The sequence below is a fragment of the Antechinus flavipes genome, chromosome 2 (genome assembly GCF_016432865.1).
Source record: "Antechinus flavipes isolate AdamAnt ecotype Samford, QLD, Australia chromosome 2, AdamAnt_v2, whole genome shotgun sequence".
Lineage (NCBI taxonomy): Eukaryota > Metazoa > Chordata > Mammalia > Dasyuromorphia > Dasyuridae > Antechinus > Antechinus flavipes.
The window spans coordinates 318440528-318466215 of NC_067399.1; the positions used below are offsets into that span (position 1 = coordinate 318440528).

The 25688-nt window shown below is 38.0% G+C and overlaps 1 protein-coding gene across 1 annotated transcript; it reads right to left on the reverse strand.

Annotated features, from left to right (window-relative positions):
- Positions 1 to 235: 235 nt before the first annotated feature.
- Positions 236 to 23778, reverse strand: DLST (dihydrolipoamide S-succinyltransferase). Its single transcript, XM_051977586.1, has 15 exons — positions 23683 to 23778; positions 22533 to 22566; positions 18481 to 18529; positions 16697 to 16749; positions 16505 to 16579; positions 15739 to 15794; positions 14511 to 14622; positions 12053 to 12211; positions 11554 to 11630; positions 9664 to 9761; positions 6360 to 6490; positions 3853 to 3926; positions 3314 to 3397; positions 2645 to 2812; positions 236 to 1847 (listed from the first exon to the last, which is right to left on the reverse strand). Exons 1-15 carry the CDS (start codon positions 23743 to 23745, stop codon positions 1713 to 1715), a joined length of 1368 nt encoding a protein of 455 aa, XP_051833546.1. The 5' UTR covers positions 23746 to 23778; the 3' UTR covers positions 236 to 1712.
- Between the last annotated feature and the right edge of the window lie 1910 nt (positions 23779 to 25688).

Sequence of the window (25688 nt, forward strand, 5' to 3'; positions counted from 1 at the left end):
GAAATGAAGGCAGTGGAGAGGAAGCTCTGGTACAAAAGGGAGGCACTGATAATTCAAATCTCTCCTGTGAGCAGTCAGTAGAACAGATCTTTCTCCAGGCCAATCTGAATATTGTGGCCAACTTAACCTAAAGGTATCAGAAAATAAGTGAAAAAAAGAATATGCTAATAGCTTTTAAAAAAACTATTAAGTTTGTCCTTTATCTTTAGATAGTAGGCCAGAAGCCAAGACACAGTTTGTGAACATTTCCCCTTTAATTTCATTTAAAACTTGGGTTTCTTTAAATATTTTAATTACAAGTTCTGTATAATGAAGAGTAGTAGACACTGCAGGCACTCAGTACTGGATTCCACCCTCCTCACCCCTCTCATGCTGGGCCCTTATAAATGGCCCCCATGGTTCCAGCAGCCTCAGAACTGGGTATATTTGGATACATATTGATGGATTTCCAGTAGCCCTCACAATAAAAGTATATACTGAAACATTTCCCAAGGGACCCCAATGATTTTGCCCACCAACATCAGGCAGTATATTAAAGATGACTCCAGTTATACTAACAAGTCACAGCTTGCTTCTCACTAAGGTGGAGAACTTCCAGAAGTGTACTTTCCTTATTCTGTTCCTGTTGCAGGAAGGAGTCCATATTGCTTCCTCTCCTCTGCCAGCCCACACCAGAATTGGTAATGCTTAGTGCCCTCATCTGTCCACATAGGGCAGAACGACCAATTTGAACTTCAAATTTAAGTCCAAAAAACAATAGGCAGCATTTTACTAGAGACTTTCCATTCCTCTCAAATTCTACATCCGCTGACTCCAAGGTCCAACTGTTCAACTTCCACCCAAAAATGAAGATGGTTCTAATGCAAACCCCTTTGCTGGTATGATTGCTAGGAACTTATAGAGAAAGGCAGGTGAGCACAGCAGCACTGTGCATGGTTGTGCAGAGATGGGCCTTTCTGGGCATAAGACCCATAAGTCTTAAGTGCAAAACTGATGCACTCTTACCTCTGGAGATAAGAGTATCTCAAGTTGAAGTCTTCTGAGCCAGTAGACCCTCTTGAACCCTTCCCCCTCCCCCACCCTCCCTCTAACCTCAGGACACAGGGCTGTGCTTCCCAGAGAGGTAGAAGAGGCATTTTAAAGCCAATCAAGGCTACCTAAGCAGGAAGGTGCCCTTTAATAAACAAAGCAGCACCTCTTCCCCTGTATTTGAGTAAAGAAACTTTGCACAGGGCCCAGAATTGGAAAGATCAGAGCCAGGGCTATAGCTTCATAATGATAGGGGCTAGGATCTTCCTCCTGTACCGCTGAGGATGTTGGATTTTTGAAAACTGGGCAGGTGTAAGACAGAAGATTTACAATATTCCTAGTGGTTTCTCTATTATATGCTGCCATAGGGAAAAAGCAAAATCATTTCTGGGAAGGATGCATGGGAGAAAGGCTAGGATATTAATGAGGCTCCATCAATACTCTCTCTCCCCCACCTTGAGCATAATGAGAAGAGTATTCGTGTTAAGACAAAGGCAGTGGAGAGAGGGACAGGAATGCCCTAAAAGGAGCTGTAGCTGCTGGTTACCTAGTGCTCTGCTTCTCTTAAGCCAGCAGCACGTGGGGCTGTCTCCCACCCAGCTGACCCAGGTACACATGAGGGGGATAAGGGAAGACTGGTTTTCAGTCTCTTTGAGTTGGAGCTTTAGGGAGTGTGACTTTCCCTAAAGGTCAAGTAGCAGGACACGAGGATCCTCCACTGCTGCCTTGATTTTTCGAAGGAAAGTCACTGCCTCTCTGCCATCAATCAGTCGGTGGTCATAAGTCAGTGCTACATACATCATGGGCCGCACTTCCACCTATAGAGAAGAGACAGAGGGACAATCTTTTCTGTACTGTATGGGGGAATGAGGAAGAACTACATCATAAGACTTAGTTCAACAGTCTTCTCTCCAGAATTTTCTTTTCTGTGCACTTAAGTTTCTTCCTACATCAAATCTAACCCCTAGAATGGAAAACCCCAATTGATGACAGTGTTCACCGACAAAGAACATTACATTTTTACATACTCCTCCCTCTCCAACGAACTCTACTGCAGACCAGAGATCCTTCTGCAGCCAGGGAATCCTGCCTTTCTTAAAATTATCATTTTTCCTATCTTCGAACATCCTTTAGACTCCCTCTTTCTCTTCCACCTAACTAAATGCCACCCACAACAAATGATCTGCTTCCTCCATCATGCTTTTCCCAATCTACAATAGTATTCAATCATCTCACAATTTTATCAAATTATTTTGGCTTTTACAGGTTCTTGTCTCTCAACTAGACTGTAAGTCCATGTGAGAGGAGACTCTGTGTTCACACCACCATAATGTCTAGCACATTACTAAGTACAAAGTAAAATTCAAATACCTTTTGGATGATCTTGGATAAAAGAGCATAATCTTACACAGTTCCAGGAACTACGAAGAAGTGCTTCCTGGGGCGGTGGTCAAATTGCTACAAATCTCTTATCAGTAGAAGTAGAACTAAACCAGACAAAGGCTGGAATTCCTTCTAAATTAGATGGTTCTACCCAATATGTCATACCCTGCAACTAGTCTTTATGGTATAGGACAAGTATCATCACCATAAAACCTCACATAGCAGTTCCTACCTTGCCTCCAATAGCAACAGGCCTATCAAAAATGGCATGCATGCCCAGGATGGCTGACTGAGGGGGGTTGATGATGGGAGTCCCAAAGAGAGAGCCAAAGACTCCTCCATTACTGATTGTGAAAGTGCCACCATCCATATCTTCAATAGCAAGCTCATTCTTTCGGGCCTAAAAAAGACAAATTCCAAAATCTATTCAGATCATATCCAAACTGAATAAATAAAATCTGGGTAATTTCACTCAGGGATTCAAACATGTTCTAACAAGATCTGGGGACCTGGTTCAATTTTTAAGTTCAATTGAGATTTAATTTAGGCTTCCTTTAAAGAGAGAAGTAAACAAACATTTATATGGTGCCACTATACACCAGGAACTATGCTAAAAATTTTACAAATACAATTTTATTTGATCCAACAACCCTGAGGATAGATGCTGTCATTATCCTCATTTTATAGGTGAAGAGGTTTTAGCACCACACCTCCCTCCCTTTTTACGCTATCTTCAGATCACCTGGAAGACCAGTTTTAACTCCTGATCTTATTAATAAATAAAATCAAGCAAAGGCTAGTGCTTGGGGTGGGGGGGTAGGGGAAGGGGTCTTCAACTTTTGCTGCCCTCCCTCTTAACTGTCCCAGTAATCTGTTATTTTATTTTGTCACTGAATTTTACCTTCTCTCCCAGCTCATTTATGGTTCGTTCGATGTCTGCAAAATTCATAGTTTCCACATTCCTAATAACTGGTACCACAAGCCCCTACAAGAAATGAAGCATTGGTTTACAGAGTGGAAAAAAAAAGTATTCTTTGTACTTATTGACACCTTTCTTCTAAGGAGCTGGAGGTATTTTCTATCTCTAAAAGATAAGAAAATAAGATGTCATATTTAAGAGCATTTGTCTGTATGTATAATGGATCAGAATTCTCAACCTATTTCCACTAATTCCAAAGGGACCAACACTTTCCCTTAAATGATGTACTGTTTCACTATCATCCACAATATATAGAAATTCAGAGGAACAGGGAGATTAGGCCTGATAGGAAAAGGCAGAATCTAAATAAGATCAGTACAGGTTTCTCATATATATCAGGTCTCTTCAATTTTTCCAAGCCCAACCCCCAAAGAAAAAGAAAATAGGTTTTCCAAAAACAATGTCTTCTAATCTCATAGGCAATGCCATGGCCTCTAATATAGTAAATGCAATTTACATACCCGTGGAGTGGCCACAGCAACACTGATGTCGATATAATCCCTATACACAATCTCTTTGGTTGTGTCATCAATCACTGTGAGGCAAAAAAGCAAAGGTTATTTATACATTCTCACCAAAGCAAGGGGTGGAGTGGGAGTAAGGGGATGTTTGTAAGGCAAAGCTGATTTTTATACCTTTCCTATTCCAGTCAACCCTCATTATTTAATTTCTTGGGTAGCTACACTTTCTTTTTTGTGTCTTCCAACATTCCCTTAACACATGACACCTAACACACAGTATTACCAACAAATTTTATTGTATGATTCTTCACTTTAGCAGGAGTAAGAGTAGTATCCCTTAGTTTAAAGAAAAAACATGCCCTTTTTCCCAAAGTGAACAAGAACAAGAGGAGAGCCTTTTCACATTTCAAAATTGAAACTTTACCCATTGAAAGCCATATCTACCATGTTTTTTGTTTACGAGCAGTAAGAAGTCAAATGAATGTATATGCAATGATAGGCTGGGAGTCAGGAACTTATCTTCCAAGTTAAAATCTGGCCTCAGACATTTATCAACTGTGTGACCCTAGGCAAATCACTTTATCCTATCTGCCTCAGTTTCCTCATCTGTAAAATGAGCTAGAGAAGGAAATAGCAAATCACTCCCATATTTTTGCTAAGAAAACCCCAAATGACAGCAGAAAATGGGCACTTACATAGATGGAAGAATTGAAAGGGCAAGCTCTTGGAGAGAAGAGACTATTTTTCAATTGTCTTTGAATCTCTGGTGCCTACCCCAGTGTGAGGATGTAGGGATACCCATCAATGGCTGAAGAAGAGAATAGAGTAGTAAACAAACACTTATATGGTGCCACTATGCACCAGGCACTGTGTTAAAAACTTTACAAATATAATTTCATTTGATCCAACAATCCTGTGAGGGTGGGTGCTGTCATTATCCTCATTTTTATAGGTGAGTAAATTGAAGCAGATAAAGGTTTAATGACCTGTCCAAAAGGAAAGAATCATGCAAAAATATGTATAGGAATATTTCCTCAATTGGTGAAGGAATAGAAATGTGTCTGAGGCTAGATTTGAACTTAAATCTTTCTTCTGACTCCAGGGCTCTATCCACTGCACCACCTTGCTGCCTGAACAAATTATAGTATAGCAATATAATAGGATATTATTTCATCATCAAAAATGATGGAAAGACCAGAAACAAAATAAACATTCTCAGATATGGTCAAAACATAGATTTATTTTGCTTGATCGTGACTATTTGTTACAAAGAGGGGCTTTTTTTCTTTTACTGAGAGAGAGGAAGAGTAAAAGCTCACAAAGATAGAGAAGATGGTCAAAAATGAATATAAGAGAACAGAAGTTGAAAAGGAGATACAAATTAGACAACACTGAAACAAGCTGATTTATTATGTTGTGGTTTTTTTGTTTTTTTTTAAGTGAATTGTTTATAAGAGAGATTTGCAGTTTTACATACAATTCTCTTTTCTGTTAATTGTATATAGAAATGTTCATGTTAATTTGTTTGTCAGGTTCAGAGTAATAAAAAGTAAAATTCAAAAATGTTTTCATGTAAAAATTGCCCAGACTATTCCTCTCAAGGCTGTTTATAATTCTTTGGAGCCCTTGGCTTGACAGATGGGTAATTAAAGTATCTTTGATTCAATTCCCATCCACTGGAAGAAGAAAGGTATCTAAATGAAAGGGAAAAAATGAGACTATCTTATTGAATCAAGATTTCTAAGGTGAAAATAAAAACAATATTTGATTCTACTAAAGATTTGATGAAGGATCAAGTCCAAAAGTCAAAAGCAGCACAAAAACTCTTCCCAGTAAATTCATTCCCAAGAGATCAAAGGTTGGCATGGAATATGCGTCATGTACAGAGGTCAATTTCTTAGATAACATTGAGGGTGTGTGAAGGATGACCTATGAGCTTCCTCCCTGAATGAGAGTAATTACTTGGATATGAACAAGGCCTCCAAAGAGGCAACTAATAGAGCAGTAGATAAAGCACTATGTCTAGAGTCAGGAAGACCTGAGTTCAAATTTGCACTCAGAGACAATTAATAACTTTGTAACTCTGAGTAAGTCATTTAACCGTTGTTTGCTTCAGTTATCTCAACTGTAAAATGAGGATAATAGCACCTATCTTTCAGAGTTGTGAGGATCAAAAGAAGATAATTGTAGAAGTGCTTAGCACAATGCCTGGAACGCAATAGGTACTATATAAATGCTTATTCCTTACTCCAACTCCCCAAAATGCTTGCTGCCAGAGCAACTCTGAAGTTTTGCTTTAGAAATGAAAAATGTTTTCTGATTAATGGGAAAACTGACACGTAGGCTGAAATATGTCTTTGGTTTTAAGAAGGTAAAAATGAATGATAAAGAGGAAACTCTTACATAAAACATTTATTTTTCTATGCCAGTAAAGAAAGACTTTTTAGTTTGGGGATAGCCATTAGAGGTATGTATGTGTGTGTACATCCTGGCCCAAGTGGACTCACCTGCATTCACGGCTGGCTGTTCCTGTAAGGCAAAGGCAGAAGCCTTCACAAATGCTGACATGAAGCCTAGTTTCAGGTTGTGTTTTTTCAGAAAACTCTCTTTGTGTCGGGCCCGCATCTCCTGGATATTACTGCAAAAACACATTGTAAATATAAGGGAAGCACATGGGTTGATTTTTTTACATGTTTCTAAACTCATGCATAGAATAAAATCTACTAAAGCCCTACTCCAGTGCCTACTTATGGTATGAGGCTAATTCCTAGATTCCCAAAGTTAGGCTATTCAAGTAGAATAAAGGATAGAAAAGCTCTGGATATAAGCCTCGGAACTATCACTACCATCACCCAAAAGCCAGCCTAACTAAAATCAGAGAGGCTCATCACCAGAAAATTGGCCATGGGGATATTTTTTCCATCCACAAATACTCATATAATCATCTAATAAAGCATGGAGGGCTTATGATCTTCATTGATGAAGGCATCCCCACTAAGATGATCACAGATTTATCCTGAAGTAAAAACGGATTAGACAAGCATTTTACTCAATTCCTAATTTCTCTAGATTGTTTCCTTTGAACAAATTGTGAAATGGTTCACTGAAGGTTATCATGATTAATGTGTTCTAGTACAAGGAGAGACAAGAAGGAATCAATGCCAATCTACTTCTAATATACTGTAGACTCTTTGAAGGTCTCCCATCATTTTTTTCTTTCTTTTTTTTTAAATGTCCCTTTTTAAAAATATATATATTTTAATTACCAGATGTTTTCCTCCTTCCTTCCTTCCCTCCCAACTCTACATGAGAGGCCAACATTTGACACAAATATGTGTGTGTGTGTGTGTGTGTGTGTGTGTGAAATTAAGCAATACATAATTCCTCATATCAGTTCTTTCTCTCCCATCACTTTTTCCAAATATTACTAGCTAGCTTTTCATTGGTAGAGAACATGAACTACAACAACAATAAAAAATCATGTTGTTTGTGTGCTAAGAACCTAGATAGAAAAAGAAGCAGTTTTGTTAGAAAATTATTTTTCAAGGACCCAAAAACTAAGGCATGTTTTGCACTTATTATATTCCTTGTTCCTTTTTTGGCTATGACATTAACTCACCAAGTTGACAGCATGGGCACATAGGCCCCTGAGTAAGCAAATTAGCTCTTCATTCAAGACCGTGATGAAGCTTGAGATGGCTATTAAATAAAGTGATACCCTTCTAGGTATCATATTGTTCCCCACTTTTTCAGGTTCACTTGTACCAAGTAAGTTTCATGATATTTAAAAAATGAAGTTTGGTTTCATACAAAGCTTGGGACTTTAAGCTTCATTCTTTCCCTTATACTGGGGAAAAGCAAGATTTTCTGAGAAGCCTTCAGAAAGCCATAGGACTCTGTTCACCTGCTTCTTCCTCTCTCAGAAGCACTTTAGAGTCTGGGAAACAGTTTTCCCCATAATTTTATCACTGAGATATCTGTACTTATCGGAATAGATTCATGTGATGAAAATTGAATTTAGGTCTGTCTCACCCAATGCTTAGTTCTCCCTATGTAATAGCTTTAATATAATATTAAAGTGAAAGATAAGATATGACACAACTTTAACTATCCATTCCAGACCTTTTTGGCTTCAAAAAAGGAAGTTTTCCTAGGGGGGCTGATTGGGTTTACAATGTTTTCCTGAGTCTAACCTTATTTACTGCTAGGATTACCACCCTAAAGACATTACTGGTTCCCAAGACACAAGAGCCGCAGAAGAGGGAAAGAGAAGTGATAAACATCTTTGCTCTCAAACCTACCCAAATTCTATTGCCTTGGTCATTAAGGAGTTTCTATTTCTGAGTTCTGACCCTTAGTAATAGAGGCCGTGGCAACTAGGGAAAGGAGGTGGTCCTCAGAGAAGCCCCTTTTGAATGAGACAATGGCATAAACACTAAAGGCAATCAAACCAAACCAGATTACCAGATGTACTGAGACCCTAGGTCACTGTAAAATGACACCCTGATTAGCTACTAAAAAGAGGTTGAGATACTACATTTCCCTTTCTGTTTTGTCAACTCTATCTTTGACAGCCACAAATATTTACATGTGTTGTCTTAAGAAACTGGGTAGGATTTCAAAGTACAATTCAATTTATGTACAATTTAGCTGTAATGCATTGTAATACAAGCTGTTTTGCTTTCTAATCCATTACCACAAGCTCCTTTCCTGCATCAAATATTCAGAACATTCTTGCAGCTTCTAAGAAGGAAAAAGCTTTCAAGCTCTGCCTCAACTTCTCCTGGCTATTATAACAAGAAAATATATGCACTAGAAATCTTAATACTGAAAGTGCTGGATGCTCCAAAATTGGATAGACATTTGGATATGGATATTTATCCAAAAATTCCCTTCTTTTACTCAAAATTATATTCCTTTTTTGAAAAGCTGGATATCTCAACCTCCCCCAAAATACTGACAAAAGGAAATCAAAATTTTACTAAGAGTGAGAAAGCAGTGCAGGAAAGAACCATACTTTCTAACCTGTTTTAACCACAGTTACTATTAGTCTAGGAAAAGAAATAAGGAACCAACCACTTAACTTGAAAAGGAAGAAGAATATTGGTTCTGGGCCATTTTTAGTAAATCACTTCACAAAATGACAGGATGTTAGACCTGAAGAAATTGTTTGGTATCAATAGTGGTGACACAGGGGATGCTGGCCACATTTTAATAGGAATGGACTGAAGGTCCAGAAGAACAAAAATAATAATATTAATACATTCTGCTTTGAAAGAAAAGTAGCTTTTGCAGCAGCTGATCATCTATTCCAGGCTCCCAATTTTACACACAAAGAAAAAAATTCCTGAAGAGGTGACATGAAAATGAGCGGGAGAAGGAAATGGCAAACCACTCTAATATCTCTGCTAAGACAATTCCAAATGGTGTCAGAAAGAATCGAACCACAACCGAACAGCAACAATAAAAGCCTTAGGAGTCCCAATTTAGTGTTCTTTTCACTTAGTAATATGACCTCAGTGAAGCAATGGAATAAAGCTAGTAACTTGGCTTCCTTCTCTCTACTCAAATATACCTGCCACTATGAATATATTTAAAGATTTGTTGCATTTCTACCTTCAAACTTGAAGAATCTGAGAGGCATACACAAGTTTGGAGAATCAATAAGAAAAAGAAACAACCAATCCACTGTTGGCTAAAAGAAACCTATTTTTCCAAATATCAATACTGGGAATTTCTCTCCTAAGTACAGGACAATGACCATGGTTTCCACATTTTCCAAATACATAGAGATAGGGTTACAGTTCCCACCTCATATCAATCTCGTTGAAAGTGGTCAGCATTGCACATGTATTTTGGGCCTCCTTTAGGCGCTGAGCAATACGTTGTCGCATCCTGTTCATTTTCACCTAAAATAGAAGAGGGTAAGAATCTAGAAAACTGGATTCTTGAGATCAAGTCTGATCCCAGTTAAGCTCAAAGCAGTATCCGCATTAGAAGGCATGGGATTAAGAAACAAGAAGGATGGTGTGATTCCACACAACAGGAGCTGTACTCTGCCCTTTTCTGTAGTGATATTTTTAAAAGATAAGGAACTCTTACTTGCTTAGATTCACCTTTAAGTCTTTTCTGGGACTGGGGCCCAGGAAATGGTTTGCTTTTAAAATCAAACTCGAGTCATGCACAAGACCAACTACTTGTGGAAAAAAGATATGCAAAGGAAATCAGACATTAGCACTTCTGAAGTGGCAATTTTTCTAGATGCCACTGCCTTGCCAGGCAAGAAAACCCACACTCTTGCCCACACTCGAGGTTTTTGTCCTAGCTGACAAAAGCAGCAACAATTTATTGAATGATGTGTTGGGCAACGCTGCTTAGGAAAAACACTCCCTGAATCATCTCTCAAGAATCCAATTCAATACTTCTACAGGCCTTGCAAATGATCACTCACAAAGGCATGTCTTAGTTAATTTTAACTTACTACTTATAAAGTATTTGGCATCAGGGCTGCCACATAGTACGCATTATGTATCAGTTATTATTATTTAGCACTAATATGATAAGTAGGACATAGGTCTGTGATTTCATTCAGACAGGGAACCTCTGAGAAAAGAAACTCATACTAATCCAGACAGATTTTTTTCTGTCACACACAGTCTTGAGAGCTGCATAAGGCAGCAGTATCTAACTCAAATAGAAAAGGGGTCACATTAGAAAACCACATACTAGTACTGTCTCTTTTCTACTGCATTTCTACTTTGCTATATATTTCCTGATTACATTTTAATTAGGTTCTGCTAGGGATGTTGTACAGTGTTTGACCTCTGGTCAAGAGCATTGAGAGGTTAAGTAATCTAGAGACCAGACTGAATTCCAGGAGTCAGTCTTCTTGGCTTTGAGATCAACTCTTTATCTGTTATATTAGGCTTCTGTACAATGTATTAATAGCAGCTTTTATAGCGCTTTACCATTTAAAGAGTGTTTCTCATAACATGTATTAATATAAATCTCGTTATAATTTTTATAGATAACAAAGCAGATTCAAATAGGATGACTTGCCCCAAGTCATCTTTAATAAATATTACAAATAGAGTTAGAATCCAGGACCCTTCTGTTTCCAAATTCGTTGTTTTTTTTCTGCCCTATACATTACCTTTTAAGGGATTGATTGTGGGCCAAGGGTGGACTGGGGGAGTGTTTAATGAGATATTTTATAAAACAGACAACTTTACGTTTGTAATTGGCTGCAAGGCTGATCATTCCTATTTGATACAGTATTCACCAGCCATTGGTTACAATCCTAACTAATTTCTTACATGCCTCCCCTTTGGTTTCCCCATCCCTAGGAAACTGGTAGACAAGCATTTCTTAAGGCTCTTGAGAAATGGTGAAAACTGAACATATTCTCTGTCAGTTTCTCATTGAATTACCAATCTTTGGTCTACGAATTTTAACTATTTTGTCCAAATTCAAAGTATATTTTGACATCAGGAAGGACTTCTGAGCTCTGGAAATATAAACAAAGCCTATGTAAACATAAGTCTAACCTCCAGGAAGGCACAACCAAGGAGACAAATTCCTGAGACAGGTTGTTGATTTGCTTATAGTAGTCTGGAAACTGTCACTGTCCTGCTATGCCCCCCTCCTTAGTAGTGCCCTTATCACCCTAAAATTGGCATTCATTAGATCTCAGCAGCTTACCCTATGTTCCGAACGCACACCTTTGCCAGCTCCTGGCTCTGCTGCTGATACAGCATCAGAGGGTTTTACTGCAGACACTGGAAATGGAGAAAAGGTACAAATATATCAGGAAGGGAAATGATTTTTACTATTACCTCTTCCATCTTCCCTCCTCCCCAAGGAAAATGAGGTTAAGTGACTCGTTCAAGGTCACACAGCCTGAGACTGAGACTAGATTTGAACTCAGATCTTCCTGACTTCAGGGCTGGTGCACTATGCCATCTAGCTGCCCCACCTCTTGCATCCTTTACAGCATCAAGTAGACTATAGATGCTTAGTTAAAAATACACAAAGAATTCGGCTAAAAACTGCAGTGAAGGATCCAATTAAGCCTGACATGAAGACTTATTCAGAAGGAAGGAATCCTTGCAGACTTGGAAGAAACAGTTACAAAAAAGAACATATGGAACTTGATGAACTACCCCTGCTTCCATTTTCATGGGAATAAGGTGTTGCTTACCAGGTTTGGTATCAACAGGTTGTGATGACACAGGAGGAACTGGGGGCATCTGAGTAGGTATAGATGCAACAGGTTGGGGAGGGGGAGGAGCTGCCACAGATTCTGGTTTAGGGGCTGCAGCAGGGGGAGCTTCAGCTGGTTTGGCTTTAGCAGGAGCAGCTAAAAAAAAAAAAAAAAAGAGTTCATCACACATATTATAAAAACTAAATAACACAGGCCTCAAAAAGTAAAGCTACAAAGAGAACCTGCTGTTCTAAATTCTATTTCAACCAATCAATTTACTGAACGATTCTAGATATCAGATACATAATAGGTGGAGACATAAAGAGGTACTAGATATTTCCCTACCCTCAACAATCCCTATATGTATTCTAAATCAGATTGTAGCCCTATGTATTCTCAGTTCTTACTTGGGAAAATATATTTTAAAAATAATATTTGTAATGCACTTGGTATAGAGCCTTGCATGTAGCAAGTACTTTTTAAATGCTTATTCTCTTCTTCTTTCCTTCATAAAATTTATAGCCAAAAAAGGGATTCAAGTTAAAACAATTTAAATAAAATATAAACAAAAAATAAATAAAATGTAAACTGTTATTGCTTTCTCTAAGAGAATGTACTATGTTGATTTTATTTGACAAGTATCTCTTTAAAGTATAGTAAGATTTATAAATTCAAAGTATTTCATAGACACCCCCCCCCCCAGTCTTCCCTTATGCTCACAATAGTAAGGGAAAAAATATTTTAAATAAGACCCTATACTTTACATTAGACAGTAAAACAAACTCTTACCCATTTGGAGACCTGTTTTGTTTTTTTCTTTTTTTACTATAGAATGTAAAAGGTCAATCTAAAATTTCTCAAAAGGTTTTTTTTTTTAAATCCTTCTACTGTATTCCTGTCACTTTCCACCTTTGGTTTAATAATGATCCCCAACCTTAATTGGTTTCAATTTCCATTCTTCCCAATGTTTCTTACTGTCTTAGGCCTTGAATGATCAAGAAAGCAACATGGATTTAATGGACATAGAACTGAAACAGATGTTTCTATGTAATTTATTTACTAGGCACACAGCCTTATTGCAATTCCACACCTAAAGTATATGAAACACCAAAATTACTTCTCCTTTTAACCAGAAATAAATTCGAAATATAACAGTTCTAGATTTTAAAAGATTATCAACTCATTAAAAGGCTTGCTTCCATCACTCTGGGTACAATCCTTGAGGTCACCCCTTTTTCCCCCAAGAATATGGTGGGCTTCTTGTGCAGCTTCCAGAACTCCTATACAAAGGCTGCTGTTTCCCTTAGAGGAGGCAGACATTTCTCTTTCTAGGTTCAGAGATTTCTCCCCAGGGCCTAATGCCACCCTGCGCTGATTTAAGCAGTTTACTCCTTCACTCCTCCTCAAAGTCACTAAATATGTGGCCTTCTTGTCAGGAAATCCTATCTAGACTGACCCATTTCTTTTAGTCTTTTTTCATCTTTCTGAAATACACATAACTAGCCAGCTGAGGAGTGTGGCTCTCTGCCTTGATGAAAGATGCCTTTCACTTTCTACTAAGCTAGCAGAGCAGCAAGGTATATCAGCTACAAAATTTCAATACCCAGTGCTTGTCTATTTTTATGGCCTGAATCAGACTCTTATAAACAAGCTTTTTAAAAGATTTATAGGACTAAAAAGAATCTTAAGAGGTCATCTAGGGCAATCTTATCAACTTAGTGATGAGAAAACTGAAGCCCAAATAAGTTAAGTAATTTGCTCATGGTCACAAAAGTAGCAACAGAACTAGGATTTTACGGAGGTTTTTTAGCTCCAAAATGTCAAACTTGTTAGTGGATGAAGTTCCTACATAATCCAAGTGACATTTTTCACATTTACAAAGCAGAAATGACTGTCATACCCAAAGTCTGTTTTAGCCATTTCCCAGGGTCTCAGATATCCTTGAGCGATTTTCCATAACTCTATCTTCAACAATTCATAATTTCAAAGGTAGTTTATCTTGTTACCAGAAGTATCATGTCCACCAAAATTAAGAGGAGAAGCACTTTATCACATCCTCTATCTTTAAAATATAACAATTCCCATATAACATAGGCTGGACTAAAAAATAAATGATGTCATGCTCTGAATTCTTGGATATACACTATACAAAGTGTAACTCCCTATCTCTGGACTATTGTCCTTACTCTCTCTTGAAAATATATAAAGTGCAGAATGAGAAATGTGTGCAGGTAAGGAGAGGGCACTTTGATGTGTTCTACATCCTTACTACTCCTTATTTATCAGTCACTTCAAATTCATACTAAACAAATATTGACACTCTTACTCCCTCACCTAAGATGGCTGGAATGCCAAGGAGAGTTCTTATGAGGTGGGAGGGAATCAGTACTTTATTTTCAGTCCCATCTCCAAGGTGATGTGTTGGAGACCATGACAACAGGAGCTCCTTCCTTACCGCCAGTTTTCCTGAGAGTGAACAGAGGGGTTCCTCCTTCCACTTTCCCTCCGTCAGGTACCAGGAGGGCTTCAATCACTCCATTTGCCGGTGATGGAACCTGCACAGATGTCTAGAAAAGGGAAATGGGATGGGGGAAGAGTCAGTTTTTATTCAGTATTAGAATCAAGTTAATTAGAGGCAAGCACAATACAAAAAAAAGAAGTAAAAGACATCCATTTTTCCTTACAAAGCAATAACAAATTCAGAGTGTATTTAACAGAAAAAGACAATGAAAGAATTAGCACTTTCAACTCTTATAACTGTGCCAGTACTGTAGATTGAGGAACAAAAGCCAAATTTCTCCTACCTTTTCAAGGAGCTTACATTCCTTTGGAATGGGAAGACAACAAAGTGCAAATACCAAAAAAAATACTAAAAGTTTCGTTACCATTAAGAAGGATCAAGAGAACATTTACAGAAAGTTCAGAATTCTAAATATGCAGGTGAGCAGGGTACTCATTCTATCTAGCTTTGAGGGGAAAACTATGTAATGCTATTGCAACAGAAACAGGAATCCCTTATATAGGGAACACCCAAGTAGACCCGTTTGTCTGGTAAATAAGAGTGCTTAAAAGACAGTTCTGTACAAAAATGTAAAAATGTGAGCTGAAGCTAGAAGGGAAGATCTTTAAAAGTATTTAACCTACAGGAATAGGAAGTTGCTGAGGACTTTCAAAACAGAGAAAGGCTTTAAGAAGATTAATTTGGAACCTGGCCAAGTCCACTGGGGGGAGGGGGGAAGCTGTAAAACCATAGTCAAGATACTCCTTTTAAGAAACCTGACAGACAAGAGAACTATATAGTTCTGTACACATATATTGTATCTAAGATATATTTTGACATTTTTAACATGTATGAGACTGCCTGCCATCTAGGGGAGGGGGTGGAGGGAGGGAAGAGAAAAGTTGGAATAGAAGTGAATACAAGGGACAATATTGCAAAAATTACCCATGCATATGTTGTGTCAATAAAAAGCCATTAAAAAAAAATAAAAGAACACCTGGCAGGCACATCTTAAAAGTCAAAACAAGCCTTTAAAGATTTCCATGACCTGTTACAGTTTGAAAAAACCCCGACATACTCACAAACTTAACTATTCCATTAATAGTTCCTTGGCTATTTTTCATCTCTTTTGCTGGCCTAAGGAACCAAGGGAAAGGCACTAAGCACAATATACTAAACTTACCTTGTCGGTTTCAATTTCACAAACCACTTCATCTTCTGAGACTGTGTCTCCAACCGCTGAAAAACAAGCGCTTATCTGTCAGAGAGAAAACTCTTAACAGAAGAAAATTTTTAAAAGTATACATTTGACAAGGCCATTTTCTGAAAAAGCCTGAAGAAAATGCAGGAGATATAGGATTCTACTAACCAAGACACATTTATATTTACTTAATTTACTTATAACTTGGAGAAGTATTTGCTACATGATATTTATGCACATGGAATAAAAAGGAGAGTATTCAGCTAGGCAGGGCCAGCCAGCTCTACACTCCTTATTAGCCAGAAGCAACACCAGAAGATGAGACCTTCAGATTTTTGCCCCAAATGAATTTGGATCCCAATTGCTTGAGGGAAGAATGACATAGTGCAGTTCCAAGGGAGGACAAAGCAATAGGGCTACCAGGCCTTGGGAATGTTGTAGTTCCATAAACAATGCTGGCGGTCACATAACAATCTATTGATCAGTAATAACAAAATTTCTGAGACAATGTAAGCCACAGAATTTGATACCAAGACCACTCCTCAATTCTACCTCTAAGCCACAAAATAAGCATATTAGTGACACGAAGCACTTGACTTATCTTTTTCTTATAAATGTATCTTCTTGCTTCTGGTTCTTTGCTAAATTTTTTTGGAACTTAGCCTATTTCAACTGACATTACAATTACAATGAACTTTGCCCCTAGACTTGGAATAAATAAAAATAAAAAGAGAGAATGAAATCTTACCTTTCTCCCACCTGACATCACCCTCTGTGACAGACTCTGCAAATGCTGGTGTCTTGACTGTAATAACATCATTCTCTAAATAAAGGAAAAAAAGTCCCATGAATAAATAACTCTTTTACTACTACTTTATCTTTTCACTCATATTCCTCTCACAATAGGGTAAGAGCCTCAGTTTAACTCACAAATACTTACTGCACACTGCTGTAGTTCTGAAGAAGCGAACATTCAGGACAGAGTCATCTAAACTACAGAAAGAAAAAAAAACACATAAAATAATTAACTCCTTTTAAGTGATATGCTTCACATAAAAACCTTTTTTTGTTTTCATTTTTTAAATAAAAGCATGTGCTCTCCTTCATAGACAAAATTCTATTCCAAAAGAATTGTTTTATATGCTTATAACAACACTCAATATGTATCAGACACTTCACATAGCATATAAAGAAACAAGACTGGTCTTATTCTTTCAAATGCCAGCCCAGATAATTCAATCTCCCAAGGCCTCACCAAAAGAATCAAGTTCTTTATTTTTTGATTTTAGTTTTCTCTTCTTTCCAATTAACTAAATTCAAGTAGTATCTGTTACATGTCCACATATGGCAGTATACCAAATATTATGGAATTCCTACCTTAAAGCTTACAAATTAAGATCAGATAAGGTAGGTAACATTAAATTTACAAATTTGTAAATAATAAACAGACTCTAAATACTACACTATACACCCCATATCTACATTGCAGCAATATGAACTACTAAAAGAGGCCATGGAATTTTTTTTTTTTTTGATATGACAATACCTCTCTATAGTTTTATATTTTATTTCAAATATCAGCATCCTGTGATTCAACAGCAGCAGACTGATTAGTGCTTCAACACTCATAATAATCTTTGATGTAGTTAATATATCATCTTCCTTAGAAACCTGTGAAAGCCACTATAATAGTTGCCTGCCAAAATTCCTCTTACCAGCATCCTCAAAGAGCTTCAATACAAAGGGGATAGGGGAGAGGACCATTACTTATAACTAAGGGTTAATACAAAAATCATCTGTTAGCTTTTCTTTAGGCTCTGCATAAGTGAACACGATAGGTAATAATCTCTGACTAATTCAGAATTCTGGAGCGCCAAAGATCAGTACAAAACTTAAGTTTTGCACTATACATTCTATAAATACATTTATGTTTAGAGAAACCAGATTGATTTTCTTGTTTTTTTGAAGAACATACTGCACAACTTAGTGCTAGGAGGCTTTATTGAAGCTTTTTTTCTTTTTTTAAAATAACTTATTCCTTCATACCAGTTCACCTTTAAGGAAAGACCCCTTCTCAGAAATGTCACTACTGGTGATTGGGATATTATGGTAAACATTTAACTTATGTGTCTTTCTGTTAAGGATGTTGCTACAATGTATTCAAATCAAAATGGACATTATTAAATTGAATTTGAATTTTTTTAATTGACTCTGCTATCCAATAGGCAGGGTGCTCCTAAAAATTCTAGTAGAATAGGAACAAAACCAGGATTCAACTGAGAATATCCTCTCTGGAATACAATTACTCCTAAAAGCAGCCAAACAACTTTATTTCAAAAAGATAAGCTATATTAAAATGTAAGCTCTTTGAGGATAGGGGCTGTTCTGCTCTTTGCTTTTATTTGTATGCCCAGTGCCTAACATGGTGCCTATCACATAATGAGCATTTAATAAATCCTTGTTGCTGGTCTGCTTGTCTTTATAATTTGGAATGAATTTCCACCTAATCTTGTAGAATCTCCAGTTTCCTGAACATATAGTATACATACTCTTCACATTCTTTTAACACTTCAAAGTTTTATTTAAAACCAGGCTGTCATCAAAAATAATTCTAAATAGTCAAAGCAAAAGTTAAGATTTCTGCGCCTAGAGGCCAAAAATCAAATGCCCTCCTAGATATAGATATCCTGGAAAGAATGACTACACTTCCCACATAACACTTACACAATCTTTTTACTGTAAAGGTAAGCCGGTCCCTGGCATAGGGAGATACCTGCAAGGCAAATGACAACAATAATAAATAACAACCACCACCACTGAAAGTCTCAGTTTTTGCCTTATTACCTACTGAAAAATACTGGGGTTTCTTTTGGTTCCTCTCTAATCCCTAAAACAGGGTAGAGGATAAGCTTCAATCAGTAGTACATAACATTTAAAAACTACATAGGAACCCTGGGTTCCTATTCCCTTGGGAATAAGCAGGCAATTTTTCCACTTATCAGATTCAAACCTCATTATCCTTTTTTTCTACCACTTTTTAGCTTAGTTGCTCTTAAGGCAAGAACATCTCTTTCTGGAAGAAATCTAAGCTGTCAACAAACTTAGGAAAATATGCTCCAAATCATTAACAATTAGAGAAATACAAATTAAAGCATTTCTGAAGTACCACCTCATACCTATCAGATGGAGAAAGATGAACAAAAAAGGAATAATGACTAATGTTGGAAGGGCTTTGGGAAACCGCGCACACTAATATACAAGTTAATAGAACTGTGATTTGGTCCAGCCTTTTTGGAAAACCTAGAGTTATGGCCAAAATGTCATTAAACTGTGTATACTTTTTGACTCAGTGGTATCATTATCATTATAACCCAGGGAGAGCAAAGAAAAAAAAAAAACAAAAAACCCACGTGTACAAATTTATTTAAGCTCTTTTTGTAGGAGCAAACAATTGGAAACTAAGAAGGTTCCTATCTATGGGGAAATGACTAAACACATACAGTATATGGATATAATGGAATATCAATGTTTAAGAAATAATAAAAAGGACAGTTTCAGAAAAATCTGAGGTGTATAAAGGCAGGCAGAAATAAGAAGAATGAGAACAATTTATCCAGTAACAACAACAATGTAAAGACAGACAGCTTTGAAACATTTCCGAACTCTGATTAATGTAAAGACTAGCTACAAATCTAGAAGACTGAAGCATTACTTAGCAAAGTGATCATTCAAGATGCAAAATAAGATACACATTTGCAGGCATAGCCAATGGAGGAATTCAACTATGAATACTTGTTACAAGAGCTTCTCCCATCTCTTCACACCCACAATGGGAAGGAGGGGCAGGGACAGAGTGGAAAAAAAGGAAGAAGTGGAGCACTGAGGCATCTTTTTTTTTTTTTTTTTTTTTTTTAATGCAATGAAGAAAAGCCAGGGGGAAAAAAAAACACAAAGAAACAGGACAATTTTGAAAGCTACAAGTTGAAATTACATGTTATATAACTTGAAATTTATATAACTTATATAAGTATAAACTTATACCCATCTTATTTGGTGTTACTATTCAGAATATAAAGAAAAAAACAAAAGGATTTTTATCCATCCTTAAATTGGTCTACAATTAACCATTTTTGCCACTGATAACTCTACGTTATAATGACATGTCAACAAACTATTAGCAAACAACCAGTTGAAAATTTGTTCAAAATTACTAGTAATCAGAGAAATGACAATTAAAATAACTCTTAAGCTACCATATTACATCCATCAAAACAGTAAAGATTTAATAACAAAACTCAAGGTGGGTGATAAAGAAATCTAACTCAAACTGTCACACTGCTGAAGGAGTTGTGAATTAATATGACTATGTAAAAAAGCAATAAAAAATTATGTAATAAAAGTCACAAAATATTCATCCCCTTTGACCTGGAAACTTTACTATAGGTTTATGCCCTAAGGAGGTCAGCAAAGGAAAGGGACTCATCTTCTGGAAGATGACTATGAAGCATTACATAGAATTCCCAACCCTATATTTTTGTCTGCCTATATTTTTTATTTCCTTCACAGGCTAACAGTACCCTATTTCAAAGTCCTATTCTTTTTGTACAGCAAAATAACTGTTAGGACATGTATGCTTATATTGTATTTAATTTATACTTTAACATACTTAACATGTATTAGTCAATCTGCCATTGGGGGGAGGGGATGGGGGAGGAGGAGAAAAATTGGAACAAAAGGTTTGGCAATTGTCAATGCTGTAAAATTACCCATGCATATAACTTATAAATAAAAAGCTATTAAAAAAAAAAGACTCATCTATATAAAAATATTCATGGCAGCATTTTTCCTTTTCTTCAAGAAATTTTGAACTTAACACCAAAAGGAAAAAAAATAGTATTTCCACATACAAAGTAGAAAGAGAATTGTGTAAATAGATGCACATGCAACAAAGAGCATGTTTTTCTTTTTAAATCTAATAAATTCAACATGTTATTTTCAAAGCTGTCCTGCTTATGTGTGTTGCCTACTCATCGAAGATCAGCTATGCTCACTTTTATAATGTTCTGATGACCCATTTTTCTTTCTTTTTTTTTAATCTGGTATAACCTCTCCACTCCCCACCTCACCAAATAAGAGAAGAAAATCTCTGCTTCAGATATATATAGACAAGCAAAATAAATTCCTGCATACATCACATTTGAAATTGGACCTTTGAGTTCATCAGCTATCAGAAGTTAGGTAATGTATTTCAGCAGCATTTTAAAATTTTATTTTCAGTTTCAAACTCTCTCCACTCACTGAGAAGATGGGAAAACATAAGTCACAAAAATGGATAGTCATGCAAAACAAATTCCAGATAGCGATGGCTAAAAAGAAGAAATGTTTTGAGCTGCACTCTTGAATCCAGTTTTCTGTATGAAAGTGGTTAGGGCTTATTATGAGTCCTTCAGAAGTGTAACTGGTTATTGTTTTGGTTTTTACTCAGTTTTTCAAAAAGGATCATCTTTCCAATATTGTTATTCTATTTGCTCAGCTTACTTCCATTTGTATCATGATGTTCATACAGATATTCTCAGGTTTTTCTAAAACCATCCTTCTGAGAGAGCTTGTAACAGTACTGTTGGATCAAAGCCTATGCCCAATTTAATAACTTTTGGGGAACAGTTCCAAACTACTTTCCAGAAGGGTTGGAGTAGTTCACAGCTCTTAGTTCACAGTGCTTAGTACATGTGTTTTCTGCATAGTTGCTCCAGCATGTCCTTTTCCTTTTTCATCACCTTAGTCAATATGATCTGTTCAAGGTGGTGCCTCAGAGTCACCTTGATTTGCATTTCTCTAATTATATGTGAATACTGATAGACTGAATGCCTTCCTCTGAAACTGCCTATTCATCTCCTTTAACCTTTTACCAATTGGGATGGTTCTTTTTCTTGTAAATTTGATTCAATTTCTTATATATCTTAGATCTTTTTCAGAGATCCATCAAGTGAGGTAGAATGAAAAAAGCAGAACTAATAGAACAATACATGCTGACTAACTAAATTAAGGAAGATAACAGCAAACAGAACCAATAGTGTTGCCTTGCACAAATGACTACACATGGGTCTTCATTTCTTTTATCAAATCAGCAAATAACAGAAAGATGGAGCCATCAATTCCAATCATTTTCTTATGTTTATGTGACTTGAGACTTGTGCTACCTGTTTTTCTTTGCTCTTTGTTTTATTCTAGGATTGTTGTTGGGGGGGTGGGAGGGGCATTTTTTTAAAAGGAGAAATAGTCTATTCCAAAGTCTTCCAAAGCTATATACAAGAAAAAAGACACTAAAAATGGGAAGTCTCCAATGTGTACTCCCTCTACAAATTCTACGGGGGAAGGATGGGGGTGGGGCGAAAATAAAGTAACTCAGCTATCTTTATGGATATAAAGATTCTGTTAGGATTACATTCTCTATAGTAACACATCCTAGACTAACTTGAATGATTGAAGAAGCATGAAATGGTGGAAAATATGTTGGATTTATGTATGATCCTAAAGTCATCCCTGCCTTTGAAACTTCCTGCATTTAACCATTGAGAATCTAGTGGACCCATGATGCTTTTCCCATCCATTCCAAAATAAGTCTTTTCACTTCAATATTTCATTTTCCATCCTACAAGAGGGAAATGTTTACTGACAATTTTCGGTAAGCTCATGTGAAAAAACTACTCATGTATCCTTAAACCTAATATGTAAAAAACACCCTGAATATTGTTAAGAGTCAGGGCAAAACTTACCAGGCAAGGAACGCCTCCCTAAAGGGCAGTTCCCCTGTAGAGAGAAAGCATTACCAGAATATTTCAAGAGATATGACAAAAAAAATTCCCACCACCACCACCACCAAAACACACCCTCCCTTCTCATAATTATCGCAGTGCTGATTTTAAAAAAAAGAAGAAAGAAAAGAAACGGGAGATTTAAATGGTCCACTGTGTGAAGAGTTTTAAAATGGAAAGGATGAAGACTAGGACTATGATTTCAATGGTACAGTAAACTCTCTTACAAAAAGTCAAGTTTGCACCTTCTCTGCAAGGTACAAGAGCCCAGGGTTACCAGGGCCAGCACAAGTCAAAGAAGTCTTCCTATCTAGCCACTAAGACATACTAACCTTTTTTTTGAAAAGTGGCCTTTTCCAAAAAAAAAAAAAAAAAACCAAAAAAAACCCTTCACTCTTCGAAACTAGAACAGCCACGATAAGAGGCGTCAACTGAGGGAACTGGTGTCAGCCTGACCCTTGCTCCTTTTGGCGTTGGGGTGCAGCCTTCCTTCCCCACACCTCATGCTCCCTTCCCCTCCTGCCCCCTAAGACCAAGATCTTTTACTTCTCGGCATCCGGCAGGGATGGACCCCGCGGGGGCGGAGAGTGTCACGGGTTGCCCGCCCAATCCCAGGGGCATTAATAATAGGTCAAGGCAGACATGGGCGCGGACCTTGGTCGCTTCCAGCCTGGGGGGAGGAGGCGGTTGTCCTAGGAAAGGTCACGAGCAGGAAGAGCAGCCTGTCCTCCGCACCCCTACTACGCCTCTCGGGGCCCCGCGGGGCCTCTGGCCCGGAGCGCAGCAGCAGCAGGAGGGCATTAAGCGAGGCCCGGGGTCGGGGCGCAACAGAGACCCGAGCCCGCAGTCGGCGCAGGGGTGGGATGGGTGTCCCGGGCGGAGACAGGAAACGGGATGGAAGGCAGGACCCCGCGCCTCTCCGGGCCCAAGGGACGGGCGGCTCCGAGCCGCGGCCCCGGTCTCTCCCGCGGCCTCCTCGTCCCGGTGCCCTTGGTGCCCGAGCCAGCCCCGCAGCCTGCCCCGCCCCGCCCTGCCCTCCAGCCTTCTTGGGGTCTGCACGGGCCCCTGCCATGCGGTATCGGCGTCGGCTCGCATTCGGCCTGGATCCTACCTTCTGGAAGGCGAAAAGCGAACGGCTGAACGCCCGAGACAAGAAACGTGAACGGGACAGCATCGCGAACCAGGTAGTCGAGCCTAGGGCGGGCGGACACCGGATATAGGGCCCGGCAACAGCCGGAAGCGCGACGGACGTTGCTACGTGAGCGGGGAAGAGGGGAGGCGAGGGTTATACCATTGGACCTCTTTGGGGAAGGTTGTTGAGGGATAGAGGCCGAGCCTGGGCCCTTGAGCAAACTGAAGGGCCTTCTTTTATCTCCAGTTCTTGAGGGCGGAAACCATCCCTTATTTACTTTTTAATTTCCCTAGGTATTGAGCACAGTGTGCCGCAAATAGTAGGCGCATAATAAATGTCTTATGGATAACTAATGATAATGAATGGCCAAGATAACAGCCGAACAATCCTAGCATAACTGCCTGAATAAATCATTTTCTCCTTCATCTCCTGCTTTCCCCAGTAACAAATCCTCAAGGCTGCCTTTTGTATGTCCTTTGTTTTAACTTTTGAAGCATGTGGCCACCCTTTCAATTCACTCACTCATTTACCAATCAACCCATCCATCCCCTTCTCTTGAAAAGCTTCTCTCCGTTTATTCAGATCAAAAATGGACAGAAGCAGCTACACCCAAAGAAAGAACACTGGGAGATGAATATAAACTGCTTGCATTTTTTTTTTTCTTCCCGGGTTATTTATACCTTCTGAATTCAATTCTCCCTGTGCAACAAGAGAACTGTTCAGTTCTGCACACATATATTGTATCTAGGATATACTGTAACCTATTCAACATATATAGGACTGCTTGCCATCTGGGGGAGGGGGTGGAGGGAGGGAGGGGAAAAATCGGAACAGAAGTGAATGCAAGGGATAATGCTGTAAAAAAAAAAAAAAAATACCCTGGCATGGGTTCTATCAATAAAAAGTTATTTTAAAAAAAGAAAAGAAAAGAAAAGCTTCTCTCCATTGGCCTCTCTACTGTGCCTCTTATATTCTGGTTTTCTTCTCTGAACACCACTTCTGTCTTCTTCACTATTTTGTCTCCCTACTCCTAAAAATGAATGCTCATCTTTTCTTTCTTCCTTAGCTATCTCCTCTGTAAGAAATACATCCAAATCTATACTGTCAGCCCTAACTTTTCTCTTAATCTTCAGTTTTACAACTAATTCTAGATATCCTAGTATGGATATAGTTGAAGGAAGGAAAGTATTGTGAAATTGGAGAAGGAGGAGGGACTATATCAATGGAAGCAATTCCCATTGGAATGGAATTCTCCAATTGGGAATGGTTGAATAAATTGTGGTATATGAATGTTATGGAATATTATTGTTCTGTAAGGAATGACCAGCAGGATGAATACAGAGAGGACTGGCGAGACTTACATGAACTGATGCTGAGTGAAATGAGCAGAACCAGGAGATCATTATATACCTCAACAACGATGCTGTTTGAGGATATATTCTGATGGAAGTGGATCTCTTTGATAAAGAGAGCTAATTCAGTTTCAATTGATCAAAGACGGACAGAAGCAGCTACACCCAGAGAAAGAACACTGGGAAATGAATATAAACTGTTTGCATTTTTGTTTTTCTTCCCAGGTTATTTATACCTTCTGAATTCAATTCTCCCTGTGCAACAAGAAAACTGTTCGGTTCTGCACACATATATTGTATGTAGGATATACTGCAACCCATTCAACATGTAAAGGACTGCTTGCCATCTGGGGGAGGGGATGGAGGGAGGGAGGAGAAAAATCGGAACAGAAGTGAATGCAAGGGATAATGCTGTAAAAAATTACCCTGGCATGCGTTCTATCAATAAAAAGTTATTTTAAAAAAATGGAAGCATTCCACTTTAATTTTTCTTGGACCAGCTGATCTCCTCTCTCTGAAAGGGGGAGGGGAGAAACCTTTTTTCTGCCAAGGGACATTGGATATTTATAACAATATTCATGGGTCATACAAAATTATCAAGTTATAGAACTCAAGCAGTGAGAGCTTATTATA